Source organism: Sylvia atricapilla, chromosome 4, assembly GCF_009819655.1.
Source record: "Sylvia atricapilla isolate bSylAtr1 chromosome 4, bSylAtr1.pri, whole genome shotgun sequence".
Classification (NCBI taxonomy): Eukaryota; Metazoa; Chordata; class Aves; order Passeriformes; family Sylviidae; genus Sylvia; species Sylvia atricapilla.
The window spans coordinates 17,886,468-17,907,751 of NC_089143.1; the positions used below are offsets into that span (position 1 = coordinate 17,886,468).

The 21,284-nt window shown below is 36.3% G+C and overlaps 1 protein-coding gene across 1 annotated transcript in view; it reads left to right on the top strand.

Moving 5' to 3' along the window:
• The window catches only part of PROM1 (prominin 1), a 54,831-nt gene extending 33,548 nt beyond the window's left edge, over positions 1-21,283 (top strand). The window contains exons 9-25 of the mRNA XM_066317205.1: positions 651-714; positions 2,467-2,626; positions 4,610-4,762; positions 5,596-5,719; positions 6,135-6,238; positions 6,676-6,760; positions 8,740-8,886; positions 9,147-9,218; positions 11,546-11,638; positions 12,686-12,739; positions 14,167-14,247; positions 14,338-14,406; positions 14,943-15,035; positions 16,206-16,321; positions 17,397-17,465; positions 19,543-19,583; positions 19,808-21,283. Coding sequence (XP_066173302.1) covers positions 651-714; positions 2,467-2,626; positions 4,610-4,762; positions 5,596-5,719; positions 6,135-6,238; positions 6,676-6,760; positions 8,740-8,886; positions 9,147-9,218; positions 11,546-11,638; positions 12,686-12,739; positions 14,167-14,247; positions 14,338-14,406; positions 14,943-15,035; positions 16,206-16,321; positions 17,397-17,465; positions 19,543-19,561 — 1,503 coding nt within the window. The 3' untranslated portion in view covers positions 19,562-19,583; positions 19,808-21,283. The remainder of the gene's footprint in view (positions 1-650; positions 715-2,466; positions 2,627-4,609; positions 4,763-5,595; positions 5,720-6,134; positions 6,239-6,675; positions 6,761-8,739; positions 8,887-9,146; positions 9,219-11,545; positions 11,639-12,685; positions 12,740-14,166; positions 14,248-14,337; positions 14,407-14,942; positions 15,036-16,205; positions 16,322-17,396; positions 17,466-19,542; positions 19,584-19,807) is intronic.
• The last annotated feature ends 1 nt before the right edge of the window (position 21,284 follows it).

Genomic DNA, 21,284 nt, shown 5'->3' on the forward strand with positions numbered 1-21,284 from the left:
AGAGGGCACTTTCTGAAACTAAAGGCTGTGTGCTGTGTGTAGGGGTTGAGACCCTCTCCTGCTTCTGCAGTGACCAGGCTGGCAGGGAGTAAGGCTTCAAGTATCCACTGCAAAGCTTTCTCCTTTCTGTCCAAATGAGCTACTGAGCTTGGTCCCCATAGTGTGGGCCCCTTCTTTCCCCTTCTCACTGAAGAAGGCATTGAAGTCGCTTTAGAGGCAATTGGATTTCATTGTTTGTAAAATGTGTTTTGTGTTTGGAAGGCATAGACTTGGAAACAGGAGGTATTAGACTGGTACAGAGTAACTCCTTTCACTTAGTGAATCTTCATATATGTGTTCTTAGCTTTTACATGAGCTAAATCTGACAGGCAGCAAAGTTTGAGGTGTCTGTGACTGATTCATGTGTATTTAAATATAGATTTTTTTTTTTTTCCCTCAGGATATTTTGGAGACCAAATTGAATCTGAAATGTACTTAGAGTTCCTATTTTGCTTTCACTTTTTCTAATATACAGTGATAAAACCATATTTTTCTTAGTATTACCATACACATTTTAGTACATGTGTACTTTTGATCCTTGAATAAAAGGAAAAAAACTGCAAATAATTAGATGAGAAACATGCAATAATTTTTTCTCCTTTTTTTCTTAGGGTTATGCAGCATTTAATGATACTCCAGACTTGGTGGTGAATCAAACCAGGAACATTTTATCAGGTGAGGACAGACTATCTTTTCGCTTTGTTTAATATTTTTGTTTTCTTTTATTAGTAATATGTTTTCTTGGCTAAATATCATTAAAAAGGGAAATGTGAAACTTTACTATTTTTAAAATTTGGTGCCAGAGGAAAAAAAAATGGAAAGCAGCTGTGTCTTGATGAGGACTCTAAAATAAATGTAAAAATACACCATGTGGTATTTTATGGAGCAGTTTTATCTGTTAGGCTTTTTGCTGCTCAAGTAATGAGAGATCTCATGATCCTCACTTCACACTGATGCTTTATTTGTTTGAAAAACTAATTTTCCTTGACCGATGTGTTTGTGATGTATTTAGGAGTGTGATGTTAGAAAAACTGATTCCCCCACCCACTCAGCTGCTGGATTAAAATGTGGTGGATGGCAAAGTGAAAGTCAAAATATGCCTTAAGGATAACTTAAATGGCTGTCTCAGTTGCTTTGTGACTTGGGCTTTACACTTCTCGCTCTTTGACTGTGCCTGTATGGTAGTATAGCATATGTATACTAATCTGTTTTAATTTTTGTTCTTGCATTGTGGACCTGTTCTGCATTATATATAAGCAGCTGTTCCTTGTAAGTTTTTCTGGTTTGGTTTTTTCCCTTCCCCTCCCGGGCAAAATAAAGCACAGTATTGATACAAGCATAGTGTACTGTGTGAACTTGTCTGTAGTGAGCCAGTTTTCAAAAACTGATATTACACTTTTCATTAGAAAATCTAGAGCAGATTTACTCATTTTCCATATCTGAGATGTGTAAACACAGACAAAACATGTTAATTTATCTATTTATAAATTGCTGAGGTTTTGTGTGTTTAAAAACTGAGGTTTAGTTACAAAAGCAAATAGAATAAATAGGTTTACTAGAAAAAATTGCATTTATCTGTAAACTTCTAAAACAACTGTGGTTTGTTTACCTGTTGGATTTGAGGAGTAGTCATCAAAACTGACAAAGGCTCTTCCAGTTGTGTTTTGAGAAAGAAGGAAGTACTGCCTATTGTGAAATTACAAACTGTAGTTACACATCCTGCTTTTTCAAGTATGTTTTCAGTTGAAGGAAGGCAAGAGTATAGAGAAAACTGCATTTTACACATAGACAATATGTATAATAAGTGAATTAATCATGTCATTGTATAACTAAACTATCTAATCTGTAAGTAGAGGGTAGCATGTTTGGTCATAATCTGAGGGGAAAATGGCTTAATGGAGTGTTACCTCAGGAGTGTTGCTAACTAATTGGAATGAGTTCATTTAAGTAATCTCTTTTAATAAGAATGAAAATAACTAGTATAGATTCTCAATATAGGCAGCCCAATTTCTTTCACAGTGTTGTATTCCCAAGGCATGGAGTTTAAATAGATTTTGTTCTTCTTTGTAAACTTGGTGGCTAATTGTCTTGCTCAGTGTTGCCATTTGCAATATTGCATGAAAAGTAAGATTTAGATTGGCTAGATAAAAAGTGTCACATTCATTATAATGAAAGAGGAAGAACCCTGTCTCAACTGTGCATCTTGAATCATTAAACTGAACGCTAAAAACCAAGTGTACATTTTGAAATGCCTTTGTGCTGCTTTGAAGCTTGATGCTTTTGTTGCCTGCTTGTGTCTTCCTCACACTTGTCCTCATGGCTTGCTTGTTACATGTGGCAAATGGCTTAATAGCATTTTCTAATGCATACATGGAATGTAAATTTCCTCTATGGATCTGTAAAAATGAAATACGTTTGTTCTTTTAGATATCAAAAATGTGCTGGAATCCATTGGTTCAAATATTACTACCTTCACGAGAGCGCTCCCTGTTCAGAAGATTTTGGCAGATTTGATGGTGTATCTTACACAGAGTGAGGCATATGTTCAGGATTATTTTCCATTAGTGGAGCAGTATGATTTCTACAGGTATGGACAAGAGATAGGGCAGGACTGAAGCCCTTCCTGTGTTTATACATTGTAATATTTTAATGTTCTGTAAAGGCAAGTAAAGTGGTAATGATGAACACAGTGAAAGAAAGCTGTAAAAAGCAGTTGTTTGGTACTGGCATTTTGGTAAAAACTGAAAAACACAGCTAATCAATAACTTTACTGGGTTAAAACTGGGTTACAGTTAAAAACTGGGTGCTGTTTCTCCACAGAGCAAGAGGTAGTTTCTACTCTCAGGTCGTTTTCAGGAAGGATAGATACAGGTAGATGTCAAAGACATAACAACCAAAGGAGCTGATGATTTCATAATGCCAGGGTGACCTTTTATCTAGGTCTTGTTTTCTTTGAGTTGCTGGTAAACTGTGAGGGTGGAGGACCAGAGAGGCCTTGAAGCCAATCCATTGTTACTGCACCTTTGGTACTGCAGAGCAGGAGTAGCAGGGATTCTGCTTCACACCTTGTAAGTCTTCATGCTTACCCCTACTGGTGTAGTACTGGTCTTTGTGGTTGATTGTACCTTGAGAAAAATAGACTTTTTGGGACTTTTGTGTCTCCTACAGTTGAGTAACCTCATATTTTGACAAGTAAAGCTTTTCATTTCATACCATTTATCTTTCTCCAGATTTAGTAATTTGTGTCCACAAGCTCAGCAAATTCTCCCTACATTTTGTTTGATACTATAGTTGACTTTATAATCAGTATTTGTTTCTGTGTTTGTGCCATAATCACTTTCACCGCTATAGAGTGCGCGTTGCTGGCTTTAATGTAATGATAAATAAAAGTGAACAGAAAACTGAACTTTTAGAACCTTGCTTAGAATCTTTACCTTTAGCCCATTTCTTATGTGACAGTTTTGTGGTGAGCCATATTTGACAAATGGATTGATATTTTCATTGAAGCTTGTATTGCATTTAATCAAATAAATATATTGTTTCATTCTGCTACAGGAGAATATATCTCATCTACACAGCATTTAAATACCTGGTTTTGTCAAACGTAATCTAACAGTACTTCAAGTACAAGTGAAACCAATAAGCCTGTAGTTGTCCAAATTACTTTCTATCTATTCTGTTCTTAATTACAGGCCCACTATTTGTACTTAAGTGGTATCCTTTTATAAATATGCCTGTCAGCGTTCGTGTTTTTCTCTTTATTGGCCGTGCATGTTCATTACAATATTTCTTTTACAGATTTTTCTCTACAAAAGTAGAGGGAGGAGAAAAGGGAACTTAAAAAATAAAAGCTGAAGAAGTGACAGCAGAAGGGAAAAGAAGTGCAGAGGGCACTGGGAGAGGATGAAAGGATAGATGTGTAATAAATGGATATGCTCCAAATACCTGGACAGATAAAACTGTTACATGATGTAATTAATGAAAATGAAAGTTCATTTCCTATCCAAGATTTTTCTCCTGATCAAGTTCCATTAACTGTTCCATACATTGAAAGCAGTCCAGCACAGACACATAAAGCTGTGGTTTTTACAGCCTTACATATAGTTATTTACAATTACAAGCCTAACACACTGTGCAAAATGTTAGTAAGCCTCACAGTAAGAGCAACTATGTGCTTCATTACCAATGGCCAGTCCACATTCATAATTTTGTCCATTTATTCTTGAATAAATTGCTGTTTGAACATCTGCTTCCTTTGAGTAATTGTTTGTTCCACTTGGAGCACTTTGATGCTTCAGCACAGTTCATCTGCATTAACTGGGGGACACCTTGTTCTGTGGTGTTTGTTCTCCAGTCCTTCAGTAGCAGCTGACTGCAATCCAGCAGTGACTGTGTGCTGGCCCAAAATACATGCTACTGTAGCAAATATGTTTGTCTTTGCTGACGCTGGTTGCTCAAACAGAACTATGAGTGGGGCATTTGGGAATATAGTATTGCATGATGTCTCTTGAAGGTCTCCAGTGTGTTCTTCGTGTGAAAATAACCAAGAACATTATCCTTTATCCCTTAGGTGGCTGGGTTGTCTCATTCTGTGCTGCATGTTGGTCCTGATTCTGGTCTTCTACTACCTTGGATTGCTGTGTGGCACCTGTGGGTATGATAAACATGCTTCTCCAACAACCAGGGGCTGTATCTCCAACACTGGAGGAAACTTTCTTATGGCGTAAGTTTCACTTACTAGGCAAAAAAGAAAATGAAGGTAGAAGGTTGTTTTTGTTGGGTTTTTGAAGGACATATAGATGAAAAGAATTTGGTTTGTTACCTAGGTATATCTGCTGAGAAAAAACAGAAATAAATATTGATTTCACACATTTACCTTGAGGGGCGTGGGGATTTGAGGTTGTTCTTTCATTGAGGATCACAGCTGAAGGATAAAACTTCTGAATTTGCCATTATAAGGCAAGTGCTGTGGCTGATGAATTTCTTTGCAAGTCCCTTTGGAAACTGCAAAAACTGGGGACAGACAATAGAATATATTAGGAGAAATTGATAACTTTCTAGTAGACTTGGAACATTTGTTCAAAGTTGCAATAAAAGCCATCCAAGGAGACAGGAAAAGCTTGACCTTCTGAGAGCATTTCTGGATGCTTGGGTTTGAAAAGTGCCTAGGGGATTAATGTCATTTTTGCTGGGTGCAGGAGAAGATGGCATCTGGAAGTCTAAAACTTTTTTAAGAGCACAAGGCTAGAGAGTTGAACTTAAAAAAGAAAAATGTATGGTTGTGTGTCCCTTAAATGTAATTCTTAAAACACTTTACATGCCCAGTGCTAATGTGGGGTTTCAAATGCATTTTAGCTAAAGACTTTACAGGGCTGAAACATTTAAGATGTTTCAGAGGGCAAGAACATATTTGGAAAACGAACTGTTTCAACCATCAGTCAGTTTTCTGTTATGACTGCTAACCGCTGGCTTCACTGTTGCCCTGAGTATGTATATATATATATGTATACAAAATGTATTCTGATAAAGCAAAAACTTACTCAATTTCTTTTTCAGTGGTGTTGGATTCAGTTTTCTTTTCTCCTGGCTGCTGATGATTGTAGTGGTGCTCACTTTTGTCACAGGTGGAAATGTAGAAAAATTGGTCTGTGAGCCCTTTGAAGATAAAAACTTATTCAAGGTGAGGGTATTCATGTTATTAAACAATTAATAGGATCCCCATGAGTCCCAATGGCCTTGTCCATTCTGTATGGCATATCATTTTATCAAACTTCAAGTGAATTTGGATCTGGTTTTACTTCTTCTTACAAACCAAATAGAGACGTTCATCCTTTCTTGGTTTAATTTGCTTTGCAGTGTTAATACTGCATGCCTGTCTTCCTTTGGAGACAGATTTTCCTGATTCAGTTGTTCCTTGGTAATGGGGATCTTTAATAGTCACTTTCTGCACCAGAGAGTTTGCATTTGCTGTTTTGCTTGTATTTTCATTAGTGGGTGATAAGCTTAGATGTGATTATGTGTTAAAGGACAGCACAGGAAAAAAATACATAAAGAAACTTGGAATTATTTTAACATTACTAAATTTTGTCTTCTAGGTTTTGGATACACCTTACTTACTAAACAAGCACTGGAAAAACTATCTTGCTGGCATCATCTTTAAAAATCCAAATGTTAACTTGACTTTTGAAAAAGTGTACAGGTATTAGAGTTATGATTGAGATTTAATTCAGTTCATATTTAACTCTTTCTTACTTCATTCAATTTATACATACTGGTTCTTATGGTATCTTCTGTGCTTCGTATTTCGGGCACATCCAAAAATTGCACATGTTACAGAAGACATTCTGATTCTAGTGATTCATAAGCAATACCAATTTGTTCCTGTATATGAGTTATTAGAGATAGTCAGCATACTACTGTATGACAATACTAGTCAAGCTAATTGATAAAATACTTAGCATCTTTCAAGAAACTGTTAATCACTTTTCTTATTGACTGAGCTTCAAGAAATATAATCAGTATTTTGTTTTCTAAAGGACTGATTTTCTTAGAATAAGAAAACATTGATAATCATTCTGTTAATGCCTGGTCCTCAAGATGGTTTTTAGACTGATCTGTGTATTTGTATTCTTCCAGTGACTGCAAGGAAAACAAAGGAATTTATACTTCCCTTCACCTAGAATATCTGTTTAATATCAATGAGCTTTTAAATATTAGCATGGTAAGTAAAGAAAGTATGAGTGATGCATGATTCTAAAGGATGTTGGCTCTTGAAACACCATACAGTGTGTCTGGGGTTTATGGGATTTCAGTTTTTATACACAAAGCATCCTACAGGGAGGCAAGAGCTGTCCAAGCTAATCTGAAAGAAATAATTTGATTTACGAAAAAGATATTTTTTACCAGTCTCAGTGGGACAGGGAAGATTTTCTGATGCACTTTTATTTATGTGCTGATAATAATGTTTGTTTTAACTTTGAAACTTGTGTGGAAGGTTGAAGTCTGTCTTCCAGAGACTGCTTATGGTGTTCAGTAACAATTTCCTTATCATATAGACATCTGTCTGAGTGTGTTCTCCTCTGATTCCAGTCAGATTTATGTTGATCCAGGATATGATACAGCTTTGGTTTTAAGAATTATTCTGGTTTTGGTTGGAAGTAGTTGGGGTAAAACAGTCTTTTTAGTTGAGCTGTAATGATACATGACTGCACTGTCATTACAGGACTCTACTAATTTTGGGATTGCCTGTAATACCTGTCTTCATTACAGCAACCCCTTGGGGATACATGTTCCATTCTGCCAGGCACTCTACCCATGTAACAGTTACAGTCCCTGCCCCAGATAATGACAATGAAAATGAACAAAACAGATTCACTAAGAGTGAAAGTTAGTTTGAGTTTCTACAATGGACTAATGGAAGAGGCTGCAAATGAATGTAGATTTTCAGATATCTCAGCTATAGCTCTGCAGCCACTGCAGGTAACCTAGTTTTGTTGCAGTGCAGAAAGGTTCAGGTAACAATAACCAATCACCTTTAGTCACCACTAAAGATATTTTGAGGAGTCTCATCCAGTCCTGTGGCAAAGAGTGTCTGTCTGAGACAGAGAGTGTCTGTCACAACTGAGATACTGACTTACTTCTCTAGATTTCCTTACTCATGGCCAGGGGTAGATACATTCTTAAAGGACAACATTTCCTGAAGGGATGTTAGTTAAAACAGAATGGAAGGCAAGTAATCCATTGGTAGGAAAGAGACAAAGTGTCTTCATTTAGAAAGGCAGGTGTCTGCCAGGGAAAGCTGGAGCTTCCCTTGGAATGGTGAATATAAACCCCCTCCCTCCAAATGATTATAATTTTGCAATTAGGGGCTTTCAGGCAAAGATATGGGAATAGGAAAAACTGTTCCTTTCTAGGAATATTAAAAAAGCAAATGTAGTAGTACAAAAAACCAAGCAAACACACAAACAAACAAAAATGCTAGACACCCTGACAGAGTCAGAATACGACCTGACACCCTGTTGGTTAGGGTGCTGGAAGCAGTCCAAATAAATCTTCCTGGAGTAGTAGGTGTGGTTCTGTTGGAGTAGGGGTGATCCTATAGGACGGCCCAGTGGTGGCCAGATGGGTTTGGTCTTCCTCTGGGAAATCCAGTGGAAACACAGGCTGCCTGGTGTTTCTGAGTCCCAGTTTTTATCCAGGTAGGAATGCTTGGCTCCCCCCACTGGGTGGAGCATCTCACAGTGGGATGATGTAATTGTATCAGTCATGCAGTGAGCCTTAATGGCCCATTAACAGCAGATATTCCCCTGGAGGGAAGAGGAGTCTTGGAAGAGATAAGGAACATTGCTCCACCTGGTTTTAACAGCTGGCCCATTAGCAGAAGGCACCTGCCCCCCTGAAGTTAGGAGGAATGGGTATACAAGAGATAAAGAACAAAAACCATCTCCCCAACTGGTTTCAACAGATGGAAAGTAGAGTACACATTTTTGGTTACATATTGCAACGCAAGACACAAAGGCAGGTTAGATCATGGCCTGGTAGATTCTGTTCAACTTAATTGAATTAAACTGATGTGAGCAAAAAAATCAATGCTTCATGGAAATGAAGAATCAGTAAAAGCAAGATGCTTTGGGCTGGGGCTATAGCAGAATATGTGCTGGTTGCAAACTACTTTTGTACTTTCTTTTGTTTCTGTCTCAGTATACAGAAGATGTAGCACTTAAAATTGAACACATTCAGATAAACCTCAGCAAAATCATTCTGCTGGATGAAATTGGGAAGGACAATCTTCTGAATTTCAGCTCTTCAGGAATAGATGGGATAGACTTTTCAGCATATTTGACTGAGGTGAGACTGTAGTCAACTACAGACATGACTGGGACAAAACATAAAATAGAATGTTTACCAACAGGCAAAACAGCAAAATCCGCTTTTGTGTGAAACCATGTTTTGGAGGTTCATACAAGCTGGGAAAGAAGCACTAAGAAGTTAAAGTTAGTAAATAAAAAAATAAAGAGTAGACAGACTAGGTGATATAGTTAAGTGCAAACTGTCCGTAAATAAAATAACAACATACTCCTTTTCTTACTGCTCACATCTTGTTTCAGATTAATAAAAGTGTTACCAAGGTTGATCTTCTCTCATTTGCTAATGATTTAGAAGCAAGAGCAGACCAGCTGGTAAGTTCAATTCAGCAATATAGTAATGCATAAAATATATCATTTATATAGCATGTAAGTATAAATACATAGCAAAGACTTCAGACATTTACATGCATGGTGCAATGTCATGTAAGGAAAAACTTTGAAGAACTGTGTTGCATATGAGCTGTAATTGTTGCTAATTACTGATTTTTGTATACTCTTGTACATTTTGTGCTTTGAAAGTGTATTTTTTTAAATTATACTCTTTGCTTGGACAGTGAGGGGAATGCTCCATTTCATTATTTCCTATTATGGCCTTTACATTTTAGGGTCCCAGTTGGAAAAAAAAAATTGATTAGATCATGCTGGAAAAAATTATTTGAATCATTTTTTTTCGGTTAGCAAGCAGGAGATTTTTTAATTAGCAACAAAATTAATACTGTGGCAGCTTGTAAGGACTGTAATGAAAACTGGAGCTCCATTGTGGAAGGAGAATGCACAAAAGAAACTCTTCTCTGAAGGGCTTTTTGAATGCAGGACAGTGGTCAGAGAGTGTTGTTACAACATTGGCCAGAAAGGAATCTGCAAGTGGCACAGATCTGTGTTAAGAGACAGTGACTGTTCAGTTGATCTCTTTGTTATGCATGTCCAGGTCAGGTCATACTCACTTTTCAGAATGAGGGTCATGGTTTGGATGCTGGCCCAAGACAGATTCCTGCACTGCTATGCAGGAGGAAGAGTTATGTTGTACGTGTGCTGCAATTTCTTGGATCGCTGAGGCACACAACAGAGTGAGACCACCTTGTTTGGAGTGTGTCAGATATCCCTCCCTCCTCAAGTGGAGGAAGGCACAAGGGGAAGCTCCTCTTGTGTTTGCTCTCCCTCTTGCATCATTCAGTCATGCTTGTTGCTGGTTTTTTTTGTTCGAGGGTTTTTCCTGCTACACATACACTCATGTCAAGGTTAGATAGCTCTGGGTTTAAGTGAGAGCTGGGGTTCTTCAAACATAGTTCCATAAAGGAAAGTGCATTGTGCTGGTCTGGTAGGTTGCTTTCACTATTTTTGTAGAAGACTCTTAAGGAAGGATCAGAATTGAGAATAGATCAGAGTAATTTTTCATATAAAAGAAGTAATTGTGTTAATAAATAAATAAATGTGTTTACTGTTACAGTGTATGTTTTTATTTCTTCCTTTGGATGCTATTTAGTGTAATCTATGAAATGTCTTCTAAAAAGAGGCCAAACTCCCAAAAATATAATATATTTTAAAAGTTAGATTGTTAAAAAAATGGCACTGGTTTCCAAGGATATTTTATAATCTCACTTTGTTACTAGTGATAGAACCGATTCAAAATAAACTAAAAACTTACGGAATTAATTAATTTTGCATGTCAAATTTGCATCTTTTGGCACCTTACACAAAATTGAAAATAGCTTTTTAGACTGGAAGGAGCGAATGGAATAAAACCTGGATCAAACCAAGGGGTGGGGGTATGGAGGAGGGAGCAGTACCACCAACATGTGGTGTTAGGTTAATGAATTCACTTTATCAGTACAGGAGATGAAGCATCCTGAAACTGCTGAGTGACCTAGCTGAGTGCTCACGTGAACACTTCACAGGAAGCAAACACACTTGAGCTCTGAGGTCTGCCATTATTACACGTCCAAAATTGAGTTTTCAGTGTGTATGCAGGGAACTAAATGGTTATGCCACCAAAAGAAAATGGAAAATAAATTTATATCTGAAAGTAAAACCAAATTTTATAGTGTTTGGCAATGGGCATGAGCTCCAGACAGACATTTGGACTTGAAAGTAAGAGCAGAATCTCTCATCTTCTGACTGAAAGGTGGGACCCACAAAAACAGGAAATACCTTTCACAGGTCCCTTTTCAAATTACTGGCTGAAAATACTTAAAATTCTGTGCCACTCAGAAAGCAGAGGGTGCCTCAGGGTGATGTCCACATTTCCAATGCAAAAGCAAGTACCCATGAGTGGGAGATGCTTGTTCCAGCTGGGGTGCAATGCTGCAGGGTTCTTGCAGTCAAGTTTGGCTTGTGGCAAGTGCAAGGGAGATGTGCTCACTCTTCTGTATTTAAAGTGACTTAGTGCATCATGTGAAAATTCTCTTCAGTTAAATCTGTGCTGATAATGTTACAGCCAGAAAAGCAAGGTAGTATATCTGATTGCTGAGGTTTAATTATTAATACAGTGATTTTTTTTCTCTCCCCCTCCGTGTGTTGAGGAATTCAGTTTGCAATACCCCAGTTTTAGCACAAGCTCTTCTGGAGTGGATGTGTAACTTTGATTGTTTTATGCTTTGTTGAGGTTACTGAACAATATTGCATAATTGCATTTTTTGCAGCCCAAAGGAGCACTGGAAAATGCCTTAAAAGGACATGCAAACAACATTCGAATGATTCATAACCAGCAAGTCGTTCCTCTGGAGCAAGCTATGGTAAAACATTAAAGCAGTACTGAAATATACTTGTAGAAAATACAAATCTCTAAATCTCCTAAAGAGGTTGGAAAGCTGGACTTGTATAAGCACAGATTTTGTCAATGAAGAGTAACCTGGCTGAAGTATGTGTTTAATAAATAGGTTTTTTACTTAAGATGCTACTAAAAATGTCTAAAATAATAGCCTTTTTCTTCCCCATTTTTTCTATAGCTATTTGTGATTATATATGACTAGAAGAAGAAGCAAGGGAGAACTTTACAAAGCTTTTAACCATAAAACCCCCCAAATCACTTCTTTTCTTTTTTTGCTTGTCAGTGGTCTTCACTAATAAAGGCCATTATCACTTCAACACTTTGTTTCTTGGAGTTAGCAGTCACCTAACAGTATTGGAATTGAAAATTCCTGGGAGTAGTTTGTAGAGCCAAAGTCTTTTTTTATTGGTGCTGTGAAAGATGCAAAAGAGCTGCTTCTGCCTGATTTTGACAGACTTGTATAGTGTCAAGCTGTGAATCTCTTGCATGTTAGGTGTTGCTTTTTCCTCTACATAACATGAAGACTTTTAGTTTACCCTAGCATCTGATACAGTGTGTCTGTACCACTTAAAGAAAAATACTAGGTCTTCTGGTCCGCTCTGATTCTATGCTGTTCTTTCCAAATTAACTCCTAATTATTCTCATCTCTTTTTTCTTTTACAAAACTGACTGTCAAGAAATATGTTAAAGCTAGGGTAAGTGCTTTTTCCCTTCAGAAACTGCACAATATACAATTCTCTGAACATTTGAGTTTAACTGTTCCATCTTTCCTCCAATCTTAGTTTATTGCCTCTAACTTTAGTTAAATCAGTGCTGTTGGTGAAATACTAGTTCAATGATTAAACCCACAATGTATTAATTTTAATGCAGTTGTTGTTACTGTTTTATACAATGTGCTATGTAGTATTAAAAGCAAAATAATCTATAGAAGATCAAAACATAAGCTTAAAATGGGTGGGCCCTTACCTGCAGTAATGACTTGAAGCTTTTTTTCTCCCCTCCTTCCCAATAGAGCACTTTAAATCAGAGTATTAGGTTACTGAAGAGGACATCATCTGAACTTATGGTAAGCTTTTCTTTCTGGCAGCAGGAATCTTTTTGTGTTTTAAAGCCTTCTACCACATATGCAGGGCATATATTTTCAGTACAGTTTACTGAAAGTAAGCTTAGGTTTTTCTCTTTCTAGCTGTTCCATTATTGCAAGAGATTGTAATGCATTGAGGAAGTAATAAAGATTTAGATCTCTCTTCTGCATAAAAGGAAAAATAAAAAAAGAAGTACATTTGGGATGGGTTTGGGGGTATGAATTGTAAACTAACTGTCAGGTGATAAAATAGGCTTCAGTACCAGTCTATATAGTGTGTTATTCATTTTCCTCAGAATATAAGGATTTCTTTTCTAGAATCCTTGAAAGCAAAACTTGGGGGGAACAGCCACGAAACAATTCGAAAGTAAAACTGACAAAAGACAGCTTTGTGATTTACATCCTTAACCACCTTCTGTTCCATGCCCAGCTCCCACTAGGATCCGTTTCTTTAGACTGTACTCATTACATTCCTGCTTCTGCCATCAGCCTTGCTCTGAGATCCTGGATCTGTACAGAGGCTTTTCCAGGGCAGCTCACGTTTCCCCTCTAAGTAGTGGCTGCACCACAGGGAGACCAGCTGGCTTCACTCTGCCACAGAGTGAGCAACAAGGATGATTGCTTTTCTGGAAGTAAAGCTTTCAGCCACCAGCCTGCTTTGGCCCTAGTAGCAAGAATGCAGCCACACTAGTGGCATCGTTCTAGTCTCAACAGCATTATGGGCCATACCTACCTTAGTGCTTCTCATTACAGTTTTCACCCACCCCCAGTAGCAGAGCAGCTGGGTACCCGTTAGAACCTGTGATTTGAACCTGGGTGAGGAGGGAAGAAGCCATGCCGTAAGGTATTGGTAAGAAAGGGATGTTTGACTAAAGTATATTAAGAAACATCTCTGCATTTTCAGGCTGTACATGCACTATCCTTTATGTGAGAGAATTTATGGGGTCGTGCATATATTGAAAAAACATCTCAGTCCTTCAGGTAATTGATTAGGGGCATATTCTGGCTGTACAGAATCCTACTTCAGTCATGAAGAGTTGTGGTGGTGTATGGCCTACTGTTTTTTTCCTGTGCACTTTGTGTGTCTGTAGTGTATATACTGACATTGATTTAAGGAAAGAGAGTGGAAGATAAAACCTATCATAGTGTATAAATTAATTATGTAGGTTCCAGGAAAACGTACCACGTCATAAACACTGACACATCCTTCTTCAGAATGAGACAATATTGAGGTGATCATGAATCCTTAGGCAGGCTCATATTCTGTCTGGAGTTGCATTTTTTGTCGGGTTTTGACAAGACAATGACACTGGTTTATCATGAGAATAGGTTCCTGGCAGTGGCCATAGAGCTATTGCAACAGCCCAAAGGGGATTTGTTTATGTTAAACACCATCTCTCCCTGTCCAGGTTAAGGTGAAAAATGTCATTAGCGCTGTTAATGCTGCCCAGAATCTCATAAATAACAACGCTTCTCAAGTTATTGTCCAGGTAAGCTCTATTTGATTTAAGTACATTAATTTATCATGTCATGGAGATAGAGGTTAACTTGCTATTTTGTTCTCTTTGATCTGGTCCTAGGAGACAAAAAAGTACATGGATACCATAATTGGCTACTTTGAGCAGTACACTGAGTGGGTCAAGGAGTCGGTAAGGTGCACCTACTTTATTGAGAGAAGCTGTGTTTAAAAATAAGAAAGCTAAACAGTATTAGTAACATTATTATTATTATTGATTTTATTACTTTGATAATGTGTTTTATAGGTTCAGGTTTTAATACATTTATACTTACTGTGAGTGGGAAAATCAGTCTCCTGTAGTTTTGTTGCATTTGCAGAATGGAAATGATGAGATGTGTTGTTGGAATGCAGTGCAAATTTAACAGCATCCTTTTCAGGGCTAGCCTGAAATCTACCATTTGTGCTAGCACTGCACTGAACCTGACCCTATGTAGTTCAAATTGATGTTGTTAGCATCTTGTTTGGTTTTTGTCTCTTTAGCTGCAGCCTTTGAGAAAGTAAGCTGATTAAGACTTTGAGTTGATACTATATCCTACTGTTATTTATTTTGAATCTGGATAGGGTAAGATGTGACAATTCAGTGAACCATAACTGTAAGCAAGTTTAGAGATTCTTCTTTTATTCTTTTAGATACTTAAAACTGTAATTTTTAAAATTTTTTTTCAGATTTCCATGGAAGTAGCAGCATGCAAACCTATTGCCAATGTAATAGATACAGCAGTAGATATTTTTTTATGCAGCTATATAGCTGATTCTGTGGTAAGAAGTGTTTTGTTACTCAGAATTGGGACATCAGGGGGAAAATTCTTTCAACATACATCTGTGTTTAATTATTCTGGCTAGACAATTCTGAAGTAAGATAATAAAGTATCACATGCAGAGTTATGCAAGGAGAATCTTCTGATCTGGATCAAGTCCAAAGACAAACTAGTGCTGAACTTTCTATATTTTCGGTAAACTTAAGCTTCTATTAGCAAGAATTTTGTAAAATTAACTGATTCTGAACCACCTTGAAACAGAAAATGGAAAAGCATGAAGATCTGAAGCTTCATCTGTAACTGTTGCTAACTTAGGGGTGAGGTGTGGGCAGGAGGCGAGTGGAAAATACCAAGGAAAAACTTTATCAGGCATCTTTCCTGAAATCTAGAAGACCTGAATAAGTTTTTATCATTGGACTTGTAGCAGACAGATCTTGATTAATTTCTGTGCATTTGAGACACTGAGCATGACTTGTAGCAGGATAGAAGGGCAACATTAGCCTTTTCATCTTGCCAAAAGAACTTGGAAAGAGGACAGTATGTATTAAAAGTAAAGTAAGACACCATGTGCCTAGGAAATACTTAAAATGCTTCCTAACTATTACTTAGCTTTATGGCACTTTTAGACAGATCCTAATCACACTACCAGTAAGACCTGTAATCAGTCAAAGCCAAAACACTCTGGCCTTGATAATGCTTAACCATGAAATGTTTAATCTTGGTAATGCTTAACCATGAAAACCTCCTATTCCATGTTATACTCATTGATTAGCTCATACATTACAGAGCTTCTGTTCTTTGTGGGGCCATTACCCATCTGGTGAGAGATGGACCATGATTTTCCTGATGATAGAACTTAGCTGAGTCACTTGGAAGTCAAAATGCCTCCAGCCAATACAAATCAAATTTGAAAAATCATCATTTTAACACCAGGTGATAACTCAGTTCAACTGTGTAATAATGAAATTAGTTACACAAACAGGCCTGCAGTTTGCATGTTATAAAGTGCTTTGAAAAAGTGCTGGAAACTCATATTTTGGCAAGAAATGCAAGAACTAATTTCTACTGTGTTCTTTTGGTGACAATGGTTAGAATATCAAGCAAGGATTCAGTACTGATTGGTTTTCTCCATGACCTTTTTGCCTTGGTTTTTCTATTGCTTTTGTTTCAGAATACCTTCTGGTTTGGTTTGGGAGGCTCTTCAATGTTTCTAATTCCTGCCATAATTTTTGCTGTAAAACTCTCTAAATACTATCGTAGGATGGATACAGAGGATGTTTATGACGAGTAAGTATATATTCCAAAATAAGCTAAATGGCAGATGGATTAAAATATTCATATGAAGGCTCTGTAGTTCTTAAACCTGTGCTGCCAGGTTAGAGCTGCATGGTCATGTGTAATGCTGCAGGTTTGGGTCAGTGCCTGCAAAGTGCTTCATGCAGCTGGCCTTTGGTAGCCTTGACTTGCCCTGAATGATGATAGTGCTGGCTCTGACTTTTAAAATCTTATGTCAGAATGAGGTCTTCAGAGCTTTGTGAGCAGCATTTATATAAATAAATACCAAATGTGCAAGTTATTAGCTTTGCTAAGTAACCTGTTAAAGTGAATTTTGCCTGATTTCTAGTCTCTTTGGATTTATTGCTTTCTTGCTGTCTTAGTTATTCCTAACCAGTCTTTCCTTTTTCAATTGCAGTTCCTCTGTCTCAGGGACTTGGCATTTTACTTTATGATAACTATTCTTACATATTTTCCTATCAGTTTTTTTCCCACTATTTTCTTTCCTGCTCCTTGTTTTGCTCATTGTTCAGTCAGCCTGTGCACTGCATTCCTCCCATTTCACAGTGATTGTTTTTCATTGCACATTCACAAGTCAGTAGAGCAGAAACAGGCATGTACAGCTGAAATTACTCACTTATTAGTGTCTAGTTAATTATTCCTCCTTTTCTGTGTTTTTTAGTTTCGAAAATATACCCGTGAAAACGTAAGACATTTTTGCTGATTTTTATTAAAATCATTTTAATAATGTGGGAAGGTTTGTATTTTTAATGGAACTTGTTACTTCAGAAGAGGTAACATGTTCTGTTTCTTCAGACTTGATAGATTATATTAGAGTCTCCAACTCAATAAGAATAGAAAAATAATTAATTGTTTTTTGGAGAATATAAAAAAAACTATAAAATGTAAAATTATAATTATGCCATAACTCTTGAATGTTACAAAGGAAAAGTTATATTCTATTGTACAGACACAGTTTATCTTTGCATTTAATACCATCATCCACGTACATGTCTTAGAAGCCATATTGTACATAGTGCATCTTATACTTAACATGGTGTTTCTTGGTGTATTTATTTTATTACAGTACGGAAAATGGTAATAATGGTTATCATAAAGAGCATTTATATGGTATACACAATCCTGTTTTTACAAGGTAAACCAAGTCTGAAACTGCATGCCTTCATGTGTCCTTACTTCAGCTTCTCTTTTAATCACATTTTGAATTTTCTTCATGCTTTAAAGTGACTCTTCATTCTCTTGGGTGTTTTTTTGCATGCTTATTCACTATAGCAAATGATGTATGATGTGTATTTCTCAAATATTCTTTATGTAACAGCAGATATAGAAGTAATTCCTAAACTTAACAAAGTAATTGGTAAATTTGATTTTAAAATCCATATAATCAGGTATGTAATCAGCACAGCGGGTGGTCGTAAATTGACAAACCTATTAAAATACTCTGATAGCAGATGAAAGTGATAGGATGGAAATGCATTTGTACTTCTGAGTAGTTCCATTTTTTAAATGGTGAGAAGAGATCTCCTGTGTAAAAAGCAAGTTTTCCAGGTATGCAGAAAGCATGAACATAGAAAATGGCTGTTTGTGCATGAGTAGGACTAGAATGTAGCATCACAAGGCAAGAAGCTCAAGTTATGTTTAAAAAAAGGAGAACATTTGGGTTATTTTCTGCCTCTACTGCTTCTGTGCTATAAAACATTAGCTGGTTTCCAGGGCAATAATATTCCATATCTCACAACTTCATTATTTGGTTTTGCAAAATTTGCAAGTTGCTTAAGAAAGGTTTAAATTTATGATTGAAATCTGTAGCTCACTGTGCCTTATTTTGCAACTTCATCAATGTATAGGTTGAGTATTTATAGAGAAGATACCACTATGCTTTAAATAACAAGTGAATAGAGAGAGCTCCAAGTTTGGGTCTTGCCAGACTTCATGGTTGCATCTCATAATGATGATTATTGGGATGAGGATGGTGATTATTATTACTTTAGAACTGTATTTTACAATAATTATTTACTGACCAAATCTTCATTCCATATCTCCCTCTGAAGGAAGTCTTTATATAACAGTATTTTTAGTGATAGTTATGATCACAATTGTTGTGGTCTGTTCTGCTGCTTAAGGGTGCTTACTCCCCAGATTAACTGACAAGGAGCTGAAGTCCAAAAAACTCTCCACTGGCGTATCTTAGGACTCTGAGTTTTAAGGACTGTCAATATTTTACATAAGACAAAACTAATAAGTTCCCAGGCCTTAGAATTCCTTTTCTGATCTTTGAATCTTTAATATAGCTGTTAATAGTCTTGAGGTTCATAGCATGTTTTCTTATGATATTTCAGTCATTGATAAATAGTTTAATTCAGCATTGCTGAACAACCTAAAAATCAGTAGCATAAAATAATCTTTTACACAAAGATTCACCAGTTCAGTCCTGACTTACTTTGATAAAATGATAACATTTAAAGATTCAGTTTGATGCAGTGCTGTCTTCTGATGTGCTAACGGATGTAATTTGAAAAACTGCTAATGGCATACATGCTTTGAATTCCTCAGTATGGTATTCCCGTATGAATAAAATATTGAATTTAATTTTCATTTCAGCATACTCTTTGCTTTTATGCTATCCTTGATTTTTCTCATTTCCTACAGATTATTTTTGAGAGATATGTCTTTTAATAGATCTCTGTACACCTATACTTTCGCAGGTTTAAAGAATCCTATAGGGTTGGGCTTGGGGTTTTTTATCCTTCAAAATCAGCTGGATAGTTTTGCTGAAAAGAGATGCAAATATTTTTGTAGCACTATGATATGTAAGTACAAGTAAGAGCTACATGAGGTGTATGTCACACAAGTATTTTTATACACATATTAAAGACACAGATAATCTCTAATGCAGCCACCATTTTTGTGAGAGCAAAATGTGAGGCTGGATTAAATTCACAAAAGAGGGGTGTTGAATAGGCAATCCAAGTATTTATTTCTATCATGAAACAGAGATAACCTGAAAGGTTGGTGGAGAAAATATTGAATCTGTTTCCTCTTGTTTGAAAAATGCTTGATTAAATGAGTAAAACATGGAGAATATCTTAGGCCAACTGAACCTGTCTCTCCTAAGTTAGACACAGTATTTCTGTTCCATTTGTGGGCAAAAGAAAATGATGGGTTTGTTTTATGTTGTCTTTTTTTTTTTTTTTTTTTTTCCTCTCATGTAGCTCTGTGGAACAGTGGTAACACATACTGGAAAATTTAAGGGGTAAGTAATAAGCTTAAATAAATTCTAGATCTGTTACTACTGTATTGTTTTAGGAAGGCAGCTCTGATTGCTGCAACATGAGTGGGCTGTAAGGTCTAAAACCAGAAAAAGTTATTCAGTCAAAATAATGTTCATATTAAAATCTATCACTTTGGTCTGTTTAAAATGCATTAAAATTCAGTCTTTAAATTTTTTCCTGAATTACTTTTTGTTGTTATTTCCAGGCTATATAAGTGAGGCTCAAGACTCTTCTATGGGAGTACATCTTTATTCTTCCAAGTGTATTGGCATTTCCATTCATCTGACAGATCTGAGCCACTCGTTTTATGTCAGCTGTACTGTAAATCCCAAATGTACTATTGAATGTTATGCCATAAACTACTGTACAGAATATTTTGTGATCAGGGCACTGCCTCTCAAATACCACTGTTCAAGGCTTGAATTAAAATGTTTTTTTGGTTTTTTACTTTTTTACACTGGGCTTTCTACCTTACATCACAGTATGTAAATTAATTAGATTAACAGCCTTTGCCTAGCAATTATCTTAAAATTGTTCAAGTTCTTATCTTAAATTGTTGATTTGTGTTAAATACAGTACATACACGTTTACATAAAAATACATTTTGTACACAGAGACTTTTGTATATACATTTTTCTTAAAACTTCTGAGTGTTTAGTTAAGATTTTAATATTGTATAATACTCTTCACAAATGAATTTACCAGCATGATCAGTGTTGCTATTTGGTGCTCTTGAATGACTACATTGGACTAAATTTGGATTGTAATGGGGTCCACAGTGTCTCTTTGTGTGTTTGAGAAGTTCAGTTGCAGTTTTGTTTTCTCCCTCCTTTTTTTTTTTTTTTTTTTTCTTTCTTTCTTTCTTAACTATTTAATATTTAGTGGGTTTTGCTGTATAGAGCTGAAAGGGACTTTTTGGAGAAGTTTGTATTTAAACTTGGGTTGGGAGGGTTGGGAGCGTGCAAGATGCATAATACAGTGAAAAAGCTAAGCTTTCTAGAGGTCAGTAGTACTCAAAAGGAGCATGAGGGATGTCCTATGTTGGTAATTTTTAGAATGCTTTACATTCTCTATCTTCCTCTTCTTCTTTCACACCTACTTCTGTAATGTCCTTAATAGTATCACTGTGGCTCCTTTGGAGGCAGTGATAGTATTTTTGCTAAATAATATTAAACTGTGATTTACAATATGGAAATTCAAATCTGTTTAGCAATTGGAGTTAGCATTTGTACTGTTAGAGTTATTTACTTGAATTTAGGCATATGGTTGAATTGCTGAATTAGTTAACAGCAGACTTTATCAACAAGGCCAAAATTATGTTACCAGTGTAAAACCTTCTGGCAGATGAAATAGTCACTATATTGATCTAAAATAGTATCTCTTCATCAATCAGTATTGTTAACTTTGTTTCAAACAGGGTTCATTGTCTTGAATTAGCGATAATCCTGTACATCATTATTACAATTTTAATGAAATGCTGAAAAGTGATACCAGTCTTTAATCCAGAATAACCTTAAATTTTTCATTTTTATGTCATAAATGGAAACATTTCTAATTGACAGTATGTAGCATATGTGTATATGTAATGTTCAGAACTGCAGATTTTTAAAAGTTTCTATTTTTAATTTGAGAAAATGTTCCCAGTTCATTTAAATAAAAAAGATCTTGCTTAACTACCTTAT